We start from the raw sequence: 23,471 nt of genomic DNA, 5'->3' as shown, positions 1-23,471 counted from the left end.
ACCTCCCTGCTCCTGCTGGCCACACTATTCCTAATGCAGGCCAGGATGCCATTGGCCCTCCTGGCCACCTGGGCACACTGCTGGCTCATATTCAGGTGGCTGTCAATCAGCACGCCCAGGTCCCTCTCTGTTTGGCAGCTCCCAGCCACTCTGACCCCAGCCTGTAGCTCTGCATGGGATTGCCGTAGCCAAAGTGCAGCACTTGGCACTTGGACTTCAGTGATTTCAGTCTAACTCCATTTATTTCTCTGTAGGTCATTGTTCCTATTTTAAGACAATTGGATCCAAAGCATGTCTGAATAAGCTTTCGTTTCTGTAGCCCTGGAGTCAACACATCTTGCTATTTTGAAAGTGAGATAATGTAAAGGAGGTAAAGAAAAGTCTTTCCTGTTCTAGTTATATTTATACTGTCCAAACAGCTTCCTTATTTTAGTGTTCTTGGAAATCCCCGTTAGAAAGAGAGTGATCATTACCATCTCTCTGACAGTTGAGAGTACAGTCAAACTTGACATAGTTCTTTTTTTTTCCTTACATTAACAGGTTCTTTGAGAAGCCCTGAACAAATGTGGTTGGGTTAGGGTTTGTATGAGATGTGCAGGTTTATTGGTGGTGGTGATTTATTTTTTTGTATAAGCATCTCATGGTCTTCCCTACTTGGTTTGCTTAGGCTCAGCTAACAGAATCCTCAAGCTGAAAGGAGTGTGTGCCTACTGGATGTGCTCTGGGAAAGCAGATGCTGTTCTCTAACCACTCATGGGCATTCAGACCCCCAGCCCAGATGGTGCTTGGAACTCATCTGAAGGATGGACGCCCCCACGACGTGGACTCAAGGTAGGCATAGCTCTGCAAACAAGGGGTGTGGGAAAACAAGGGAAAGGGGTGTGGAGGAATGGGGACAGGAGCTGAAGAGGTTGTCATTAAGTCAGACTTCTCATGACTTTGCATGTAGGTGAATGAACCTGCTGCCATGATGGCATCACATTTCTTTACCCACATGTTATTCTTCACCACTGCCTGCTGTGCATTAGGCAGAAGCGTGTGCCGCCTCCTTTTGTTGTAACTCCTCTTTTGTAGTTCTATTTGAGATGATGGTATGAAAAACTTCTTACCCTGTGCTAATTGCAATGTCCATCCTAATACATCTCATACAAGGGAAAAAAGTTAACGGAGCCCTCAGTTCATGAAGTGTTGCTGGCAGGACATGCATGCCCTTAACAAACTATCGTTATGCCTGAGTGGTAAGTAAAGGCAGCACAAACCCAGCAAAATCCTAACTCATCTGAAACTAATGGGAATTTCATCTCCACCATGCCCAAGTTTTGATTCTGGCTTCTTTATGCATTGCTGGTGGTGCTGGTCTTTGATGTGGATCTGAAGTGAGCCCATGAGGAATTATATAATGAAAATCATTTGAAGCCATCCCTGACCTAATCTGGCTTGAAAAAGATCAAGAGCTTCTAATATCATTACTGCTGTATAAGACTGAGCATGTTTATATTTGTCTGGCTTCAATCTTAAGGGTGCTCTGAGCTGTGTCTGTGACTTAGCTGCATATCCTTACCTACTGAGTTATGCAAGCAGTAAATGCATAGGTGGCTATTGTAACTCAATGTTAGACTGATCCTTCCTGCACAAGATTTTTCATAGTTTTTGTTTAATTTTTGTTACCTCAGTCTCAGAAGGGTATCTAATCAATATTTATTCTTACCTGTGTGCATGAGTCAGAGCATCACTAGGCCTCTTCATTTTTAAGCAGCACATGGCGAGCTTTGTCTCAATAAAACTGGCAATGCTGGAAATATCATCTGCAGATGTCTCCAAGGGATTTTCTACAGAAGTACCATCTCTGCAAAGCTGTACAAGAAACAAAAATCTGATTTACTACTGTTATATTACACCTTCTGTTAGATAGAAATGTGTTTTGTAACTGATGAATGGAGAAAACTGACTTCTAAGTAAAATATTCCCTGCCTTTAACTAGCACCACAGATGCATGTGATCATGAGATAAAGTGCAGTGTCATCTCCCCAGAAGGGGTAGCCAAGAGAGCAGATAATAAGCTAAAATGTAAAAACCACTGTTAGGAATGGAACTGTTTTTCCCCAGTTTCAAAGGTAAAGGCTCAACTTCAGGCTCCCCAAATCTGTGGCTGGCTGAGACCATGGTTGAAGGAGGAGTCTCAGACAGCTATTTACTTATTTTAGTGAGCCAGTGGTGAATTCTGCTGCAGGCTCTGCTGCCCTTGTCCCACAGGTAGGACAGCAGAGAGTGACACAAGGCAAGGAAACCAGAAACTCTTCTCCTCTTTTAATGGGACTTGTCCTTCCAGAAAACTGGTATAGGAAATCAAAAGGATAAGATCACCAAGCTTTCCCATTTCCTTGAGCTGTATAGAATTTAACACAGAGAAACAGCATGTTTTCTATCTAAAAAAAAAAATACTTTCTTCCTGATAGATAAATTGCCTGCTGATCTTCACAGCCAGTGACTTTCTCATTAAATAACATTCTATCTCCTAATGTGCATCATTAGAATTGGATAACCCACAACTCCCTGAAGTTTTGGAGAGTCCTTGGTATTGACAGAGCTCCAGTACTGGGCAGGACCACCTTCAATCCTCAAATCTTTTGATTCATCTGCAGGCAACCTGATCTTGTACTACCAAAGTGTAGTGAAAAAGAGCTTCCAGTTCTTAGGAAAACTCAACTGTAAGCAATTAGATACAGCTGTAAACAAATAGATTAAGTCTAAGAGCCTTGTCTTTAAGGACAATAACCATATACTGCTACTAATGAAAATGCAATTGAATGTCTTTTCCTTGGCTAAACATCCCTAACAGGATGTTTAGTGTGCAGTGATTTCCTCTGACTCAGTCACTTCACTGTGAATCAGCTGGAAAGGCAGATTTCTAATGAAGATTAATAAATTAATATTTACCTAGGCTGTGTGCTTAAGCTCCTGATTCACACTGAGATCAGTGCTGAGGGCTGTTACAGCACTGACACACAACTGCAGCCTATTGTGGATTAACGCAGCCTCTGTTTTAAATGGGTTATAACCAAGTGACTCTTACTGTGTCCAGTGTTGCTGGCCACCAAAGAAAATGGAAGGAGGAGGATCTGGCTTGTTTGTCTAGCTCCTCATCACTAATGAGTTTAGTTATAGCAGTTTCTTGTGCCTACCTAAGTGTTTTTTCTCTAGGAGGTGCACTGTCAACTCAGCATTTTGAGATGCCTTTGGAAGATTAAATCTGTCAAGAAAAAAAGCTCTTCCCTCTCTCTCTCTCTCTCTCTCTATCTTTCTTTCCATGTGTGATCCTTAAAAGCAAGATCCACACTTAACACCTCCAAAGCTAGCCCTATCTTCAATGTTTTTGTGCACTGGTTAGAGGTCAGCTCAATTCTTTACAGGCAACAAGGGTCATTCAAAGAAGTGTCCCCCCAGTTCAGGCATGAGAAATACTTTTTTTCCCTTTCCCAACCCTTCTCTGCTGAGTAAAGTGACACAGTGTATATAATAACACCCATACATTTAAGATGTTCTATCATCTTGTTCTCAGTAGAAGTTATAAATGAGAGAATTCATCACTTCTAACTTTGCTCATGGTACTGTATATGTCTGCTGAAGTGTCTCTGTGGATAAGGCATGCTCTGTGTGGCTAAAAGACCCAGAGAATGATGTTGACATCAGTGAACATAAATGTGTCATCAAGTTTTTCTGTAATAACACTTTTCAGCTGAATTGGCCATGCTGTGACCTCTGTTAAATTTATGGGAATGAGAGATTTGAGGCTACTCCTTGGACTTTCAAGTTCCTGAATGATTGTGAGAAGAGAAGAATCCTTTAGGGATCCCTTCACTATAAAGTGCTGCAATTAAGAGTTTCCTTGAGTCTTACTACTGATAGGAAGAGTTATGTTTGGACCTGCCTAACCCCTCTGTTATCTCTGACAAAAACCAGGATGTGAGCCTCTGTAAACCACACCTGAACAGATAAGGATTCAGCAAAGATGTTTAAGTACAGTGAAGATTGGATTCTGCCAGGTCTTAGATATCTCAGCGTAAGAGTTCAAAGCAACGAAAAATAACTCGATCTTTAATCTGGCAAAACCAGAGCAGTAGTGTAAAAGGATGTGCCTGTGCCATCTAGGTTCTGTGTTTAGTGCATCCCAACCTCTCTCCTGATTTTTGTGTAGCATTTCTGCAGTGGATTAAGATTTTGTTTGTTTGAGACTAAACACTTCTCCACTAACTCTGTACAAACAACAGCATGGTGCACCGAAAGCAAGAGTCAATTGAATTGTACAGAAACAACTCCTTCTGTACAGAGCAAAGAAGTTAGGACCGTTCCAAATAGCCCTGGTGTCTGGCATTAGTGAGGTGTGGAGTTAGTTGTAGTCACTGGCCAAAGGGATTTTTCTGGCAGCAGTATGGTCACTACCACAAACAAATCTCTGTTGGGCGAACTGCCTTGGCAGCTCTGATGGATTTGATCCCTTCTGTGTCCATTTCATCCCCCTTAACTGTATTTTGCTGGCCTTTCTTCTCAAAGAACTTGGCTGTGCGGCGGGAAAAGGACTGTTTCCTTGTGTTGTCCTATCTGCCACTGAATATTGAGTCTGACAGTGGCTTTCGAGGGTGAGGCAAAGACAGTGCCAGAAAGCACCTGAGCAAGCTGATTTGGGGAAGATCCTAGGGGAGGAATTAGGCAGGCAGGAGACAGTGAGCTGAGATTTTGCAGCACAGGTGAGGATGTGGAGAAGAGTTGTAGAAAGCCTCACGTCTGAGTTTCAAAGGTGATGAGAAAAAGGAACATTTCCTAGGGATCCCAAGAAGCCTCTGTAGCTACAGATCGTAGTAAGTTTGGGAAACCCTGCTGGCCTGAGAGTAAGGGAAGGAAAGGCTGTGCCATGCACAGGCATAACGAGCAGGGAGGAGAATTGTTTGCAATTTTCATGTTTCCCATAGGAGAACCAAGCTTTCTGCAGTCCGATAACACAACCTTTGAAGATCAAAAGGCTGTTGGTGGTTTTGGAGTGCTTGAAGTAAAAGGTCAAAGCACCTCCATCTGACTTCTCTCAGTACCTTAAGGTCCTGTCACAAGGACATTCAAATAGAAATGTGGGCTTGGAGAGACAGTTGCATTTTGTACCACTGAGGGTTTCTTTTCCCAGAGCTATCTTACAGAATGTTATTTGAATTCCAAACTGGGATATCTGGGGGTATGTCTTGAGACTGAGCTTTTGATCTGCTGAAATCTTGCCAATGTGTTAGAGACAAGATTGAAGCAAACAACTTAAACATCTGAAGTTTACAGCCAATCTGAGCTTAAAAGCCTGCAGTGTACCATTTTATGTCCTTTACCATAGCTAGCAAATCTAATGTGTTTGTTTATTTTCTTGTTTTACTGTCAGACCTAGTCTAGCTGGGAATACTCCTGTCAGCAGAAAGGAGGATTTTCCCAGAAGCAATATTTCATTTGAAAAAAAAACCTTGCCAAAGGATATTTCTTTTTTCCCAGGGGCTTTTGTTAGAACTGGAGGCCATCATGCAGGTTGTATCCATGCATCCTTTTGTGGACTGCTGAGTTATCCCAGTCAAAGAGTTAGCATGTATAGAAATGAAATCTCAGGAATTAAACATATAGGACCTTATAAATATGCTGCTGAAACCCCAGTTGTATAAATGCTTGTGATACAGTACTCTGTCAGAGGTCACAGAACAAGTCTGTGACACTGTGAACTCAGCATAGATCTTGTTGCAGTACTAGGGCTTAAATTTTGGCAGTAGCAAGCAAGGACATTTTATGAGTAAAGACCTCCTAGGCAGTAGCTAATAAAAAAGGGAAGGAAAGATGCTTCCCAAACCCTTCCTGGCTTTGGTAAAAGACCAGTGGAAATGCTGATCCTTAAGGTAGCTCCTGGTTAGTATGTGTGTAAGCTGGAAGAATCAAATCTGAGCTCTGGTGATCTGTATGTTGTCACTGTTTTCACTGAAAACAAGGTTCAGGTGTGAGAAACTGGCCATGGTGAGGGTTTGCTAAGCACTGGCAGAGGTTTGGTGTGCATTAAATTCAGGAATATGGTTTGCCTCGAAGAAGATGCTCAAGAGGTATCTCTCTACATGTGTGGACATAGATAGCAAATTTCTCTTGGGCAGAATAAGTAAATTTGGTCAGATAGTGTGTGGCAATGAGATTCTTTGGCAAGTTCCATAAGATCACACATGCTATTCTCTGCCTGGCTGAAGGGGTTAAAGAGTTAGTTTGACTAGAGCACCTGCTGGCCTTGCTGGAGATGATTGCTTTGTTTCCTCTTTTATTATTTGTTGTGGTGTTTGTCAGCAGAGCAATACTGAATCCTACCTCTCTGGTTTGAAGACAACTTTGTGGTTTTAAGCTGGAGTTATTTATTTAGTTCTTTTAAAGTGGCTAATCAGAGGGACAGACCTGAAAAGGCAAGAGAGATTTAGGAGCACCTTTTCATACAACTAGTCAACAGTCCTAACCAAGCCATCCAAGTAATCAGCCTCATAGTGTCACTGCATTGCACATCAGGTACCTGACAAGTTGCATACTAACTGCATCCCAGAAAATGTCTGCTAAGGAAGGCTACTACTGAAAATAACTTTCAGACTTGGTAGCAAGCCTCGCACAGGGCTGAAAGCAAACTCTCTTTGTATCTTGCACTGTAATCCAGTCCTTGCAGCTATTAGGCACTGTCAAAAATACTGCAGGAGAGCAGTGCAACAAAGAGCCATTTAATGGTGGGTTTGTCTCGGTGAAGAGGGGAAAAAAAGTCAGTATGGAGCATAAAAGATTTTCTCTCGATATGATTTCATGCAGCATAACTTTCCAGCTTCTCTTCAAAGTCATACTGACATCCTGGTAGGCAGTTTCAGTCAGCCGTGCAGGAACTGTATATAAACCCCCTGTCGTTATTGCTGATGAGATTTGTGTCAATAACTTGCTAGAAAACATATTGAAGATACATAATTCCCTGCTAAATATGAAGGCAGATGTCAGGTAAGAACTAAATTTTACTAGGCTTCCTGCAGTGTGCTCTGCAGTGGATAAGTCAAATAATCTGTACATGGGATATTTTTGGCATGTCAGCTTCTCTCTGCAGTGTTAGCACTGGGCTCTGTAATAGGAATGTGTATGCAGGGCATATTTGCTATCTTGGGCATATTATTGGTTATAGAGTACTGACTGAGAGCCAGATATCCCTCAGATATGCTAACTTACAAGAAATGATCCTTATTTCTATTCTGAAAGCCAGTGCTTGCCAGAACACATTGAATCTGGGGAGCATTGACTTGTTACCAGATGAACTTACCAGGCTGCATGCCCTTAGCGTGGGGTGGGATTGAGCTTGCTCTCCCCACATTTCTCAGTGAGTTTATCTTCAAATCTGTCTATGTCTAGGCTGAAATTCCTTCTTTGCCTACAATGAGCCTTTTTGCAGGAACCATAGGTATGTGGAAAGGATTTGGTTCCTGGTAGGGCAGAAGATTAGAGAGGTTCAAACCCAAGTTTTATGCTCCCTGGAGGCTGGCAGGTTTTACATCTCTATCACTGTTCTGGCCTTTTTGGGAGATTGAGCTCTCTGCAAAAGAGGGACCTCGACTGACTGGACAGATGGGCAGAGTCCAATGGGATGGCATTCAACAAGTCCAAGTGCTGAGTGCTGCACTTTGGCTACGGCAATCCCATGCAGAGCTATAGGCTGGGGTCGGAGTGGCTGGAGAGCTCCCAAACAGAGAGGGACCTGGGTGTGCTGATCGACAGCCACCTGAATATGAGCCAACAGTGTGCCCACGTGGCCAGGAGGGCAAATAGCATCCTGGCCTGCATTAGGAATAGTGTGGCCAGCAGGAGCAGGGAGGTCATTGTGCCCCTGTACTCTGCTTTGGTTAGGCCGCACCTTGAGTACTGTGTCCAGTTCTGGGCCCCTCAGTTTAAGAAGGACATCAAAACACTTGAGCGTGTCCAGAGAAGGGCAACAAGGCTGGTGAGAGGCCTTGAACACAAGCCCTATGAGGAGAGGCTGAGGGAGCTGGGATTGTTTAGCCTGGAGAAGAGGAGGCTCAGGGGTGACCTCATTGCCCTCTACAACTACCTGAAGGGTGGTTGTAGCCAGGAAGGGGTTGGCCTCTTCTCCCAGGCAACCAGCACCAGAACAAGGGGACACAGTCTCAAGCTGCGCCAGGGGAGGTTGAGACTCGAGGTGAGGAGGAAGTTCTTCACCGAGGAGTGAGTCATTCGGCATTGGAACGGGTTGCCCAGGGAGGTGGTTGAGTCATCGACCCTGGAGGCATTCAAGGGGAGATTGGACGTGGCACTTGGTGCCATGGTTAGTCGTGGGGTCTGTGTTGATAGGTTGGACTTGATGATCCTCAAGGTCCTTTCCAACCTAAGTGATACTGTGATATGTTGTCGGACAAGAGGGGACATGGGTCCCAGGAACACCTGTGCAATTCAGGCCTTGAAGAATTCTCTGTTGATAATATACTGGCGGAGAGGAGATGTGAGAAAGTGCTGATTGCTTGGTATGCTGAAGTCCAGCTGCCCCTGAGATGGGAGGCAAGCAAGATAAGGAGGAGGCGAGATCTGGGAAAGAGAGCAATTAGGCCGGATGGAAGAATTCCACAGAGTTGTGAAAACAATGATGTAACCTTTTAGAGAGCAACCAATAGTATGTTGCCAAGTGGGCATAATTATAGCAAACTGTATAAAAGATGTGTCTGATGCTCAATAAAGTGGAATCCGCTGATCAAATTGGTCGTTAAAGCGGCCCCCTTCTTGCAGTAAGTGGCGCTCGAACACGGGACCCTAATGAAGACAAACGTTAGGGTTTAAGAAGTTCTTCGGGACGTTGGGAGATTCGCAGTAAGCCGGGAGGCAAGAAGACGGCCGGCCCGGGATAGCAGTACCGGAGGCTGCAAGAAAAGGGAAGACAGCCTTGAAGCCGAAGACGCTGTAGAGCCGGAAACTGCTTAAACGAGGTCTGTGCGCACAGGTATTAACGTTTAAATACGGACATGGATAGGCAGGCAGCGTATGATTTATTTATATGCTTTTTAGAAAAGCGACAGTGTAAGTTAAATTTTACAAAGGAGTTGGTGCCGCTGTTAAGCTATGCAGGAGAGTTAGGATATTTTAAGGACCCAAATGAGGTGTTTGAAAGATTGCAGTGGAAAAAGTCTGGACAAGACTTGTGGCTGCATGGCTTAGATGATGAAAAACGAGCAAAGGAGTGTGGAAAATGGTGGAAGATGGTTATGACAGCATTGGATCAGCATCGTGCTGAGCAAATGGCAGCTTATCAAGCCAGGGTACGTTTAGATTATACGGACCCAAATGGAGCAAGTGTTACACATGCTGGGTTGGCTTTGTCAGAAGAGGTTCAGGATTATTTAAGAAAGGAGAAGGCTGCGTGTGTAAAAGGACTAGGTGGCAGAGTCGAATTACAATCTGTAACACAGGACTCTGCTGAGGAGCCTTCCCCGTATCTTTTAGCTGAGCAAATTGTACAGGAGAAGAAAGTAAGTGAGGGAGAGGAGACAAACAGGGCGATAGATCCTGGAGGTGGTGTTAAAGATCATGCAAGAAAGCACACAGAGTATTGGCGAAAGGTTGCAGAGCACTTAAACGCCGAAGGAGATCAGGAAGGGCTTAGCCAGCTGGCTGTTTCACATCAAGCTTTTCCAGTAATGTATACACAGGTCCCTGGGGAGCAGAATGTTGTCCAGGCTGATGTAACCCAATTGCCATGGAAATTGTTATCTCAATTACGACAGACTGCGAGTCAGTTTGGGGTTCAATTTGAACCAGCTAGACAGATGATTGATTTTATTTATATGAACTATAATATGTTACCTAGAGATTCTTATAATGTTATGAAGCTGATCCTAACAGCATCTCAATTTATGACATTTTTGAATGAGTGGGAACACCTAGCTAGACAATCAGCTGGAGTACAAAGACAGCAAAACGACCCACTATTTGATGTAACAGTAGATCAGTTGTGTGGAACGGGACAGTACGAGAGACCAGAGTTACAGGCACTTTTACAGCCGCCTGTTTTGCAAGCATCAGCCCAGATAGTAAGGATGGCTTTTGAAAAGCAGAAGGATGGAAATGCAAATCCTCACTATATGGGAATTAAGCAAGGTAGACAGGAACCTCTTGGCGAATTTGTGGATAAGTTGCTTGCCACACTTAGAGCAGCAAGCGTAGGAGAAGGTATCCGAGAGGCAATTTTAAGGCAGTGTTTAATGCAGAATGGGAACCAGCAGACGCAGCAGCTTATTACATCAGCAGATCCTAGATGGACGGTAGCCGAGTTGTTGCAGAGGGCTCAGGACTTGCCAAGCAATCCGATGGCCATGTTGACGGAGGTGATTGATAAGGGATTACAAAAACAGGCTGAGGTGTTGTCAATGACAATGACAAAACAGCTTGAGCATAGTCAGCAGGTTATGGCAGCCTTAGTACCTTTGCGCACAAACTCGAAAGGGCAAGGCCGACCCTATAAGCAGTCATCAGGCGAAATACAGTGTCATCGAAAAGCGTAAGGCGGAGATATCGTCTAAAGTAATGCCTGGACTTTTGGCCCATAGATCCGCTTTAGGGCATTTCCCTAGCGGAGATAGTTATTTTGATGAAGCTTGTTGGAGAGAATACAGGAACAAGTTGTGGGACTTGGTTATAGATGGTGATAAAACTGCTATAAAGCTGCAAGAGTCGTGGCAAGAATGCATGAACTGTGTTAAAACCTACGAACTGAAACAGCGAATGGCTGCTGCAGTTAGAGCAACTTTGTCAGGACGAGATGCAGCGCCAGGTGTATCTGAGTTGCAGCTGAAAGATGTGTCTGAGAACTGTCGACCGATCGACCGGGGCCGCCCCCGATACATCTTGCGGCGACCACACCGCGTTTACCAGCCGTCACCACTGCCGTTTGCACACAGCGGGGAACCTTCCTCTGACATCGCCAGCGACGGCTCGGACTCGGAAGACAATACCGGCAGCGAGGAATTCAAACAGCGCCGACTTTGCTTTACGGCCCCTCTTAGAAAAAATGGAGCGCTTGGAGGCTCGCGGTTACAGCGTTCCTGCCACCGCTCTCCTCCCGCGAGCCCTGCCGGCCCCCGCGGATACCGACGGCTCCGACCAAGGCGGTACCGGCTGACGCACCACCGACACCGACAGCACCGACAGTAGCAGCGGAGCAGCTGCCACGGCAGCAGCCCCCACCCCTTTCCCCCGCAGCGGCTTTAGCCGCACCACTCTGTTTTGATTTAAAGCAACAGTACTCATTTTGTCATTTCTGATTATAACGTCTTTCAGAGATTTGTTATTTAGAGTTTTGTTAAGTTTTTCTAATAAGCATAATGAATAAGTAAGCATTTGGTATTTATAAGTACTTAGTACATAGTAATTGCAGTAAGGTGTATGCACTTAGTTAAGAGTTCAAATTGTAAGATTTTCTTTTGGTTCGAACCTTCTTAGTTGTCTGCCTAGGCATTTCAAAGGAGCTCCATGTAATATAGTTAAGGAATGTATAAACAGCTTTTAATTTTGGAAAGTGTTTTTTAGTTAATGTACCAATTTTATTTCTTTTTAGACACTGATTTGATGGATTAATTTTAACATAGTCTTTTAAGGATTTTTGGTATTAGCATAAGTTAAGGTTTGTAGCAAATAGGTATTAATTTTAACAACTATTCCTTCACTAATGTGCAGAAGAACCAAGACTGAGAGGAAACAGCATTTCCCATGAAGTCGAACATCGATCACAATAACTATTATGATAATCTGGGGTCAAAAGCATCAATCAAAATAATTTTGTCCTGAATGCTGAATTTGAAAATAGGCAGTTTGGGCTGGTAAATACAGAAAACCTATTTTGTGGTGAGAAAAAGGATTTAAATCCCCATGGAAAATTATTGAAAGGGATTGGCATAAGTGGGAAATAAAGACTAGAGAAATTTTAGTTGGGAAATATCAGGAATAATTAAAAGGATTAGTAAAAGGAAAAGTAAGAGACATAAGATTTTGAAGGCAGAGGAATTGAAATAACAAAAGCACAATGGGAAATGGTAAACGAACTAACCAAGGAAGTAGAGACGAGACTCCAAATGGAATTTTGAAGTGGGTTAAGGAGTTAAAAAATCTGTAGGGCTCCTGAAGAATGTAACTGCTGCCGAGAAGAAAATACACCCGGCTGCTGGTTGCACCCCAGCAGGCCGAGGAGGCAGAGTTCACATATACTTGGTGGAGCCTAATTTTGATCCTAACCCTATTTGTACATAAGTAGTCCAATCGAAATCAAAAACCATGTTCCCATGTGTGGAATCTTGATCAGACCGGAGAGAAAAGACTTGGACTTGAAAAAGCAATAGTAAATTTTTCTGCTACAGTTGAAATCATGATGAATGCAAGCATAGATGCAATGAAAGTGCAGCAAATTGAAATCAATAGTCTCTCGAAAATATCTACTCAGAATAGATTAGCTTTGGATTTTCTATATGTTAAGGAAGAGGGTGTATGTGTAGTCATACATGTAAGTTGTTGTAGTTATGTTAATCTAGATAAACGAGTGAAAACAGATTTACAGGCGATTGTAAACCACAATCAGATATTACATCAGATTTCTTTAGATGATACTTCTTGTGGATTTAAAGAAATATGGGATAAGTTAACTTTCTGGTTACCAAATCTAAATTGGCTTAAACATTTGTTTGTAATATTGTTGGAATAATTGTAATATTACTATGCATAATACTCTGCAATTGTTGTTACAAAATACTAAGACCTTTAAGTAAGATTGTTTATGCCAATAAGTTACAAGCAAATGGTTATGATCAGAATGTGATCAGAACAGATGAACTTAATTATGATCCAATTAAGAAGGTTCTGAAATATCTGGAAATTTTAACACAAATCAATGGTGACCAAATGGTGATTTGTGTTAAAATTGTAAGACTTAGAGTGCACTGGGATTTCTGGTTAATTGGAGACACCACGGCTGAGAAGGAGCTGTCTTAAAGATAAACATTCAGAACTAGGAATTTGTTTTCTCCAGATAAGAAGCCTGCACAATTGAGCATGTGTGAAAGTGGATGCTCTGACCCTTACCACACTGAATGTAGGGAGAAGGGATTTGACCACCTATTCTAAGACTATCATATGCCTCCCTTCTATTTAGCATAAGTTTGCTTATATAGATGATGAAACTATATAAGATGAAGAAAACTATTGTAAGGTTGCTTTTTGGGTGAAGTTGGTACCAATAAGAGATTAGTATTACTAGGATGACCAAAAACACATTATTATGGGTAATTTTATATTGGGCAAAGCAATGAAGCTCTTTTGCTCTTGCTGATTGCCTGCAAGTTTTCTGTCTGTGAAGCTAGAGCCTGGCCAGATCTACCTTTACAGATTAAAGAAATCTTGCTACCATTAAACAAATTATGCTTTTTGACCATCCTAGAGAAAATAAAGATGCAACATAACAGGTAATAATGAATTGATTGAACTTTTTCAGACGTGTCTGATAGGGATACCCAGACTTAATGTAAATATGTTTGTTAATTATAGTAGTAAGTTTTAAGGTTCTTAGGTATTATTGTACTCATTTTGATTATTGTTAAACTTGTTTATAATTGTATTATGCAAAGTGTTCAAAGAATAACTTCCAAGGCCTTACTTGCACAAAAGAAAAACGGGGGAATTGTTGTCGGACAAGAGGGGACATGGGTCCCAGGAACACCTGTGCAATTCAGGCCTTGAAGAATTCTCTGTTGATAATATACTGGCGGAGAGGAGATGTGAGAAAGTGCTGATTGCTTGGTATGCTGAAGTCCAGCTGCCCCTGAGATGGGAGGCAAGCAAGATAAGGAGGAGGCGAGATCTGGGAAAGAGAGCAATTAGGCCGGATGGAAGAATTCCACAGAGTTGTGAAAACAATGATGTAACCTTTTAGAGAGCAACCAATAGTATGTTGCCAAGTGGGCATAATTATAGCAAACTGTATAAAAGATGTGTCTGATGCTCAATAAAGTGGAATCCGCTGATCAAATTGGTCGTTAAAGCGGCCCCCTTCTTGCAGTAGTGATATTGTGATTACAAGTGGCCCACCAAATTCAGAGGAGATAGCATTTTAGTTTGTGCTGATTTCTAGGTGGATGCTGCTTTATAAAAACAAACTTGATGTGACTCTTTCCCTCCCACAGAAGCTAAGGATGTTTCCTGCAGCACTCCTAAACCTAGGTCGTTCCTGTTTATTGGCCCAACTTCAGCTAAAGGCTTTACCTCCCTCCAGTGCAAACTTAGGGGTCTTTCTCCTTGTAAATAATTTGCTTAGAAAACATTAAATGGGGAACAAAGGTTTTTGGAAAGTATCAGCTGTCTGACTTCAGCTACATCTGTGTGCTGCACTAGAAATCTGTGCCTCTCATTACCAACCCTGTTTTATGGAGTGTCCCCATTATCAGTACTGCCAGGGTGAGAGGAGTTGTCACAGCAGCCAAAAAAAAAAACCCCAGCCAGCCAGCCCCAAAGCTTTCTAATGAAACATCTATTGTGGAATCAATATACTGCAATAGTTTGCCAGGAACTCTATATTCTGGACAGTGTACTGAAATCTCCTTCATAGATTGCCTTTGTAATACAAAATTTGTCAGTCCTCCACTCTTGAGTCCCTCCAAAATCAAAGCAAACTGAGACTGGTGTAAATATTCCATGTGATAACCAAACAATCAGACAAAAGCCCAAACTGATACCAGTACCTCCTCCTCAGAGGATTGTAGTTTGAAATGCCTATTGCACTTTGAAGCACGAGCCTCAGTATGTTGATAGTGTTTGCAGGAGGAGCTGGCCAAAATGAATGAGTTTTTGGAGGCAACTGTCAGCTGGTGTGATGTGACTATATTGGAGCAAGATTTTGAGAGCTGTCATGATTGCTTGGGAAAAGCAATTTAATTTCAGGCCAACTAATATAATCCTTTTGATGCCAAGAGATTGGCTACTGCTAAGTCCAAATACGAGCTATCTCACCAGCACTTTTATTAAGGCAAACTGTGGGAAAGGTTCACTCCCATTTTGATGGACAGGATTATTAGGGAAAAGCAATAATTTGCTGAAGCCTTATTTACATGCCATTTCTATAGATGGCATTAAAGTTAGCTGCAAGGCCAGCTCTCCCCTCTCTTCCCACCTCAGGATGGTGTGGAGGTGGCAAACTCAATCAAGAATCCTCTCAACACTATTGTCAGCATTAGAAACACAGCCTATATCTGTGCCTCAGGAATAAACAGAAGTAGAGCTCTTCCCTAAAGTAACCTAACCAGAATTCATTCTCCCCTACTTGTTATTGTTTGGTTCACCTGTGTAAAGCTTTTCAGCATTTCTATTCATTTTACACTGTCCAAAGCTGAATAGGAGTAAGATAACAAATGGTTCTGGTAGCAGCTGTCACCACCTACTGTCTGTGTATGCCTGTGTGAATCTCTCAATGGAAATAAAGTACTTCAATAACACATTTTCTCTAAGCTGTCCTCATGGATAAAGTTACTTTCAAATCAGTCCATGAACAGTTTCCAATTTGGTGCCCACTTCAGCCTGCTTCTCCCTCTCTTTCCTCTGCAGTCTATGTTGGTATGCAGCAGCATGATTTAAAGACATTTCAGATAGAAAATACTTTAGCAGCACACCTTCTCTGACCACCACTTGCCTGCATTAACTCCCTTTTTTCATGGTTGTTATCAAGTTCAATCACTTTGGTGCTAGGCTTTCATAATTGCCTGTTATTTGCATATCTGAAAAACATGATCTAAAGAATACAACCTGAATATGTGGATGGATCTAGAACAGACATTTTTTGCTTAGAGTAGAGCCAAGCAGTGTATGATATTTACAACGGGTAAGGTAGCACTAACTTTAGTGGTACTGTTCACATCCAGTGCTATGCACACACTTTTCTGCATCAGAGTGTCTAACTCCAAGTGGTGCAGTATCAGACTAAAGGTTTGATTTCCTTACATCTGAAAAAAATATCTGTAAACATTTTACACTAGAAACCATGACTTTGAGTTTCCTGATCTTTGAGCTTGCAAAAAGCTGTGGGCAAAACAGCCAGGGTTCCAATCTCAGCAGCTTAAGTTTTCTGCTTTCCTCTGCACCATCTCAAATTTGCCTATATCTGAGCAGAGACAAATTGGAAATGATCCAAAGAAAAGCAACAAAAAGAATAGAGAGGTTTAGAAAACATGACCCAGGAGAAAATCCTGAGAGGATTGAATTAATTTCATTTAGAGGAGACTGAAAAGAGGCAAGCTAAGAGGTTGCAAGTACAGAGAGCACAGGGTGGTTAGTGGCTCTTCGTGTCAAATAAGGATACCAAAACAAATGTATGGGCTATTTTGCAGCATAGAAGATGTGGAAAAACTTTGTGTCAGCTTGCTAATATAGGTGAGAAGTCCTACTTCCTGCAGATTTTTAGTCATGAGTACAGAAGTGTCTTTCAGGGATATTCTGGTCTTTGCTTCTGCTGAGGAGCCCCAGCTCTACAATTCTGTGATTTCCCAAGCACTCTGCCCACAAACCCGAAAAGGAGTTATTTAATATCTATTTATTCTTTCACTAGGATGCCTATTAGCTAGCTTTTCCATTTCCTGTTAGGAGACAAGTACTCTTTTCCTTTCAGGTGTCAAGTGTTTTTGTCCCCATCAAGCCTCGTTCCTGAATGTAGGGGGAGAAACAAAGCCTAAAGAGAATGGCACTTTCTAATCTTACTCACTCAGTGCTAGAATATTTATTGCTTTAACATAAAATCCCTTCAATATTGTAGAGGGAATAAAGGAGTAGGAAGAGGTTATCTCCTTGTCAGCTGCAAAGCTCTAGTGCTTTACAAATGTTTTTGAATTAAGTTTGGCATTGCAGCCCTGAAACCAAGTATAGCTGGACCCTTTTTCAGGATGTCAAGTGCATAGTTGAAGTGATTGAGGTCAGAGTAGACAGGGAGAGCCCAGAGAGCCTAGCTTGCAAGTCCTCTATTCTAATCACAGGCCATATTCCTGTGAAGTGGCAAGTGTCTCTCTTTTTGAAACTTGATTTGAGCAGCAGATGCTGGCTTTTAAAATCTTTGCAGCAAGCATCTTTTTAGCATCCTGTATCACGGAACAAGTCAATCCCTCATCTGCACAGCAAATGTTAGTGTTGGGGTTAGTTGTGGGGATACAGGGCATCTGTCAAGGTCTGTAAGACAGCTATACTCTTGGGGACACTGTTTTCAAAATGCCCTAATGCTACCTCTTTGAAAGCAGCCTTTGTCTGTAGAATTTAACTATTTAACAGATTTAACATTACTGGAAAGAGAGAGCCTGATGCCATTATTCAATTTCATTCTGCACTCAAGCAAACAGTTTATCAGAGTCAGTTCCCAGCAATTGTAATCCAATTTTTTGTTATCTTGCGTTGTTTAAATCAGGAGGGAGAAAGACACTGTAGATCCATCTGATAAAATGTTTAAACAAGTGGTGCTTGTTTGTGCTTATGCTGGTTTTACAGCAGCATTATGGAAACACGACAGGGGAACTAAAATCTGATTACGTCTAAGTCCTTGCCCATTGTGTGATTATGATGAGCCATGACTTCTACTGGCACATGATGAATTACATGGCCATAATACAAGGGATTTCCAATATAATGAACTGAGATTAGCAGCACTAGAGAAATCTGGGAATAATGATACAACTTTGAACAATCAGTTTTACTGTAAATGCTGCTAGCTCTGGCTTCCAGGAAGCAGGAGGCTGGTGGATAGAACTGTGACCTACCTGCTGGGGTTTCCTACACCTCCTTTTTCTTCTCTGCTCCTGTGAAATTAATTGCAACCTTGCCAAAGTGCTAGGAACTCCCTCTTTTACTCTTTTCTTGCAGTATACTGATAAAACTCAAGGCTTTCTAAAATGTCAAAGGTCTTTAGGTAACTCTTTTGGGCGGGTGCTCAGCCTGAATCTGGAAAGGCCTCTGCTTGTGAAAACAGAGAAGTATCTGCTTATTGAAGAAAAGGTCTGTTTAAGACAGCTCAAGTTTGAGCACTTGAAGGCAGGAAGTAATGAAAATCACAGATTAGTTTCAAAGATCATAGCCAAGGTCATGTTATTTTTGTAGTATCTGAGGCAGGCAAGAATTCTTTCCTTCCACAAAAACACAGCTTTTGGACTCTCAGCTACTGGAGAGAAAGACATCTGTGTCCAGGAGGCGGTTACCCACTACTGAACCTGTGCTTTCTCACCCAGAAATGAAAGGGTTTCTACACAAATCCAGTGGCTGTCTTTTGACTTTAGAGAAAAGAAGGGAAACAGAGTGCATGTTGGAAATGCTGTGGGGAAAAAGAAAAAGGACACTGAACCGGACCTTTTGTTTAATCAAAGGATTAAACACTTCGTCCAGTAGTGCATGGACAGTTGGGGTAGAGTGGGAACCTCCCCTGATAGTTGAGATATCATTTGTCTCTGGTAGAGCTGGGATTAAATGAACAAACAAACCAGAGTTGTGGGATTTTTTTTGTTTGGTTGGGTTTGGGGGGAAGTTTTGCTTTTCTGTTTGTGGGGGTTTTGTTAGTTTGTTTTCACTGTCTGGGACTTGAATTCCCCCCATACATAAATGGGGTGAAGATCTGGAGAAAACTACAGAATCACCTGGGATTCTTTTTTTCTCTTTTTTTGTTCAGTCTGGTACCCCCTTCCTGCTATGATTTATTTATGGTTCTCAATTTTCAGATTTGGTGTGAAATGACATCTCCTGAAACCATCCCCATCCCAGGTTTGTGCTTCTTGCTCCCTTTGGTATTATTGTATCTAGTCAGTACAACGACAGCCTTGCATTTACTTTGCCATGGTGATTGTACTTTGTTCATCTCATACCTTCAGAGCTGTTGAAAGGTGCTCCATGGCTCCTGCATAGTTTCTGTGTCCGTAGCAAGCACGGGCTTGGTCGATGGCTAACTTAAAGTGTCTGCTAATGCGGGGCAAAGTGCGGCCATGCGGTGCCGGTGAAGGACCGGCTTTGCCAGAATCACAACCTGCTGATTGTGTGCTGGTAGACAGCCTAGCCTCAGTGAACTCGAGGGAAATGTCCTCCTCATCGGTGTAGACCAACCTCTTTTCGATGCACCTTAGCTTATGAGACAGCTGTGCTGAGTTGGAATCACTTTTCTCAGCTGGTTTTTCATTGTTTTCCAATGTCTCTTTACAACTTGCTTTGACTACATCGTTGCTCTGATTTGATCTCTTTCTCTGTGCCTTGTTTTCTGCTGCGTCACCTCTAGAGCTAAGTAAGGGAGTATGAGATGGAGGTGTTGGGTAGGATCCCTTGACAGTCGCTGAGGTTTCTTCTTTTTTCTTAGTTGGTGTTTCATTGTTTTCTGATTTCCGTTTACGACTTGCTTTGTCCACATCACCACTGTGATTTGACCTCTTTTTCTCTGCCATTTTTAAGCTTTCCTTATTTTCTGCTGCACCCCTGGGGTGGCGTATGGAAGTATGAGAGACAGGTGGTGGAAAGAACTCTATGACACTCTCCACCAATTTTTTCTTGGTTGGTGTTTCATTGTTTTCTAATTTCTGTTTACGACTTGCTTTGTCCACATCACCACTGTGATTTGTCCTCTTTTTCTCTGCCATTTTTAAGCTTTCCTTATTTTCTGCGGCACCACTGGGGCGGCGTATGGAAGTATGAGGGAGAGGTGGCGGAAAGAACTCTTGGACAGTCTCTAAAGTTTTTTCTCTTTTCTTAGTTAGTGTTTCATTGTTTTCCAATTTCTGTTTATGACTTGCTTTGTCCACATCACCACTGTGATTTGTCCTCTTTTTCTCTGCCATTTTTAAGCTTTCCTTACTTTTTGCTGCACCCCTGGGGCGGCGTATGGAAGCATGAGAGACAGGTGGTGGAAAGAACTCTATGACACTCTCCACCAATTTTTTCTTAGATGGTGTTTCATTGTTTTCTGATTTCCATTTATGACTTGCTTTGTGCACATCATTACTCTGATTTGTCCTCTTTTTCTCTGCCATTTTTAAGCTTTCCTTATTTTCTGCTGTTCCACCCCCGGGGTGGAGTGTGGGAGTATGAGAGGCAGGTGGTGGAAAGAACTCTTGGACAGTCTCTAATGTTTTTTCTCTTTTCTTAGTTGGTGTTGCATTGTTTTCTGATTTCCATTTATCACTTGCTTTGTGCACATCATTACTCTGATTTGTCCTCTTTTTCTCTGCCAATTTTAAGCTTTCCTTACTTTCTGCTGCACCCCTGGGGCGGCGTATGGAAGCATGAGAGACAGGTGGTGGAAAGAGCTCTATGACACTCTCCACCAATTTTTTCTTAGTTGGTGTTTCATTGTTTTCTGATTTCCATTTACCACTTGCTTTGTGCACATCATTACTCTGATTTGTCCTCTTTTTCTCTGCCATTTTTAAGCTTTCCTTATTTTCTGCTTTTCCACCCCGGGGGTGGAGTGTGGGAGTATGAGAGACAGGTGGTGGAAAGAACTCTTGGACAGTCTCTAATGTTTTTTGTCTTTTCTTAGTTGGTGTTTCATTGTTTTCCAATTTCCGTTTACGACTTGCTTTCTCCACATCACCACTGTGATTTGACCTCTTTTTCTCTGCCATTTTTAAGCTTTCCTTACTTTTTGCTGCACCCCTGGGGTGGCGTATGGAAGCATGAGAGACAGGTGGTGGAAAGAACTCTATGACACTCTCCACCATTTTTTTCTTAGGTGGTGTTTCATTGTTTTCTGATTTCCGTTTCCGACTTGCTTTGTGCACATCATTACTCTCATTTCTCCTCTTTTTCTCTGCCATTTTTAAGCTTTCCTTATTTTCTGCCGCTCCACCCCCGGGGTGGAGTGTGGGAGTCTGAGAGAGAGGTGTTGGAATGAACTCTTTGACAGTCTCCAACAGTTTTTCTTTTTTCTTAGTTGGTGTTTCAGTGTTTTCTGATTTTGTTTTAGGATGTGTTTTGACTACATCGTTACTCTGATTTGTTCTCTTTTTCTCTGCCATTTGTCTACTCTCCTTAGGTACTGGTGCTCCACCCCCAAGGGGGAATGTGATATTATGAGACAGAGGTGTTGGGATGGACTCATTATCGCTCTCTGCTGTAGTGTTTTCTTTTTCCTTCTCTGTTTTCACATAGTTTTGTAATTTCCATGTAAGACTTATTAAGAGTGCATCCTCATCACTTTCACTGGGGCTCATTTTCTCTCCTACCTCCTTATTTTCTGCTGCTCCAATCTGTGGGTGCAGTATGGAAGTATGAGGCAGATGTGTTGGGATAGACTCATTGCCCGTCTCTGATGCTGTGTTTTCTCTATTCTCAAGTGTTTTTTCATCTATGTATACTATACCACCTATGAGTTTATATTTCCTTATTGCTGCCATCACTTGAAGAAAGAAAGTGCCCTAGGAGAAAACAGAAAATTAAGAATACTTCTACTGTGCAATGCCCAGAATAAGCATGCAGATTGTGGACACAGTACTGAGAGAAAGCTCTTCAATAGTTAGTAATTATCAGACTTGCTGTAATTACTCTTTCCTGTGTAAATGTTAAAGCCCCTTAAATATTTTTGGTAGTTCTGGGTATTGGCTGTTTGTTTGTGTTAAGCAGTGCCAGTGTACCAGTCTCTTACACCTGCAACAAGAGAGGAAAAAGCTGGCTTTCAATAAAAAAGGAAAAACCCAACCACACCTCTGTGACTCTTTGACTTGCATTGTGTGTTGCTGCAGGGTGTAGAAAAAACATTATGGCCTGAGTTTTGAGAGCTGGTAAGCACAGGAGCTGCCATCAGAGGAGGGGGGGAGGGTATTAAAAAAACAGGCAGATTTTTATTACAGAGTAGCAAGAGCTCCAAGTGGAGTCCCAGCTTCAGCTGGGAATTTGGGTTCAAAGCCATTTCTTCCTAAACTGTCTGCAAAGTATACTGAAGTGCTGCTACTCAGAAGCAAGCCACCCCTCCCCTAGTAATGAACAGCCTAGTTTTCAGTTTGGGGAACCTGTAGCAGATCCAGACTGGCATAACAAGGTGCAGAATTAGGTCCATAAACCTCTTCTCAACATCCATTCCAGTACAATAGGGAAGGTGACATGACCTGCATTTTAAACTCCTAATTGTGCTGAGAGTCAAAGCAAATGTTGACTTTCATCTGCCTCTGCTGACTCCAGAGTGAAAAGGTGGAAGGCACAGGTAATTCTCAGTTTTTCCATCACTTCTAAAAAGTTTAATTGTAAGGAGTTTAATGATGGTCATCTTTCAGAATGGTTTGTTAAGCATAAGTGCTCGGCCTTTAACCTTGTGGTATTGTTCAGTAGACCTCCATTTGGCACCAGTTTAATGTCCTTGGCTACAGGTACAGACTGTACAAAGGAAAGATACATGAGGAATGCATTTCTGTTCAGCCAGAAACAGGTTTGAAACGATAAGCAACTTGTTGAGTTTTATTGAGGAGCCTACAGTATGTGTTACTGTGCTGGTAAAAGCTGCCAGAAGGTGTCCTAGATGCTGATGGAATGTTTCTTGCAGTGAACCTGTACTGGTTACAGCAAGGGACATTAGGCAGTGGGCAGAAATGTATACAAAGGGGTAAAGGGAGGAGGCAAAGGCATTTCAGGCCACATCACTACTGAATTTTAGTGTAAATCTTTCAAATCTTTGTCATGCTTTGTCCCCTTACCTGGCTAAGCCAGGACTGTCTCCAGCCCTGACTCAGGGAACTTGTTGATTTTGATGTTTGTTCACAATCCTCAGGCTGAAAACTTTTCTCCACAGGCAGTTCTGCTACAGTAACTTATTCCTCCTTCTACAACTGTAAAAGAAGGAGCAAGAGGTGAGGGGATAATTGTGTGATTGAAGGGAATTTCAGCAGAATTTTTGCAGCAATGTGCTGAGCAATCAAAACTCCTACTGAGTTCAATGAGGATGGAAAACCACTAGCCCTTCCCAGATAGTGCTCAGCACTTGTCAGAATAGAGCTCAAAGGAATCCTATTGATAGCAAACTCTTTTGAATGGCAGCACTAAAGCAGCTGGGAAAGGCTAATGTCCTTGCATCTGGCAGCAATTTTACCTGTTTGTAAGCCATTCAATCCCTTGTTAAAACAAACCATAGCATAGCCTAAAGATTGGAAGCTGCATTTTTCAGTGCTGGCTTCAGCACTAGGTAATTGAGGAAAGGATGATTTCTCTTCACTGTGCAGTGCAACAGACCTAGTCCAGCTAGCCCCAGCACCAGCTGAGGGAGTGAGCATGATGATTTTGGTGCCATGTCATGCCAGCCTAGCTGTCACATAGGGGATCTGTGATGGCCCTCCATGTGGTCCTGCAGTATATAGCTAGACTGTGTTCTGGAGGAGGAAGAGGAGATTTTCACAGCCCCTTGGATGGGCTGTTGACTGAATGCCCTATAG

General features: G+C 42.5%; 1 protein-coding gene across 1 annotated transcript in view; it reads right to left on the bottom strand.

The window, feature by feature from the left end:
• LOC137457372 (uncharacterized) overlaps positions 1–22,777 on the bottom strand; it is a 61,899-nt gene extending 39,122 nt beyond the window's left edge. The window contains exons 1-3 of the mRNA XM_068169273.1: positions 22,740–22,777; positions 18,936–21,470; positions 1,709–1,854 (exon numbers count right to left, since the gene is read on the bottom strand). Of these exons, the coding sequence (XP_068025374.1) occupies positions 1,709–1,854; positions 18,936–21,449 (2,660 nt within the window). The 5' untranslated portion in view covers positions 21,450–21,470; positions 22,740–22,777. The remainder of the gene's footprint in view (positions 1–1,708; positions 1,855–18,935; positions 21,471–22,739) is intronic.
• Between the last annotated feature and the right edge of the window lie 694 nt (positions 22,778–23,471).

The sequence above is a fragment of the Melanerpes formicivorus genome, unplaced genomic scaffold (genome assembly GCF_026170545.1).
Source record: "Melanerpes formicivorus ecotype bairdi unplaced genomic scaffold, bMelFor1.0.p_v2 SCAF_175, whole genome shotgun sequence".
NCBI lineage: Eukaryota > Metazoa > Chordata > Aves > Piciformes > Picidae > Melanerpes > Melanerpes formicivorus.
Note: the sequence above shows the minus strand (reverse complement) of the source record. Positions and strands in the feature narration are given on the sequence as shown.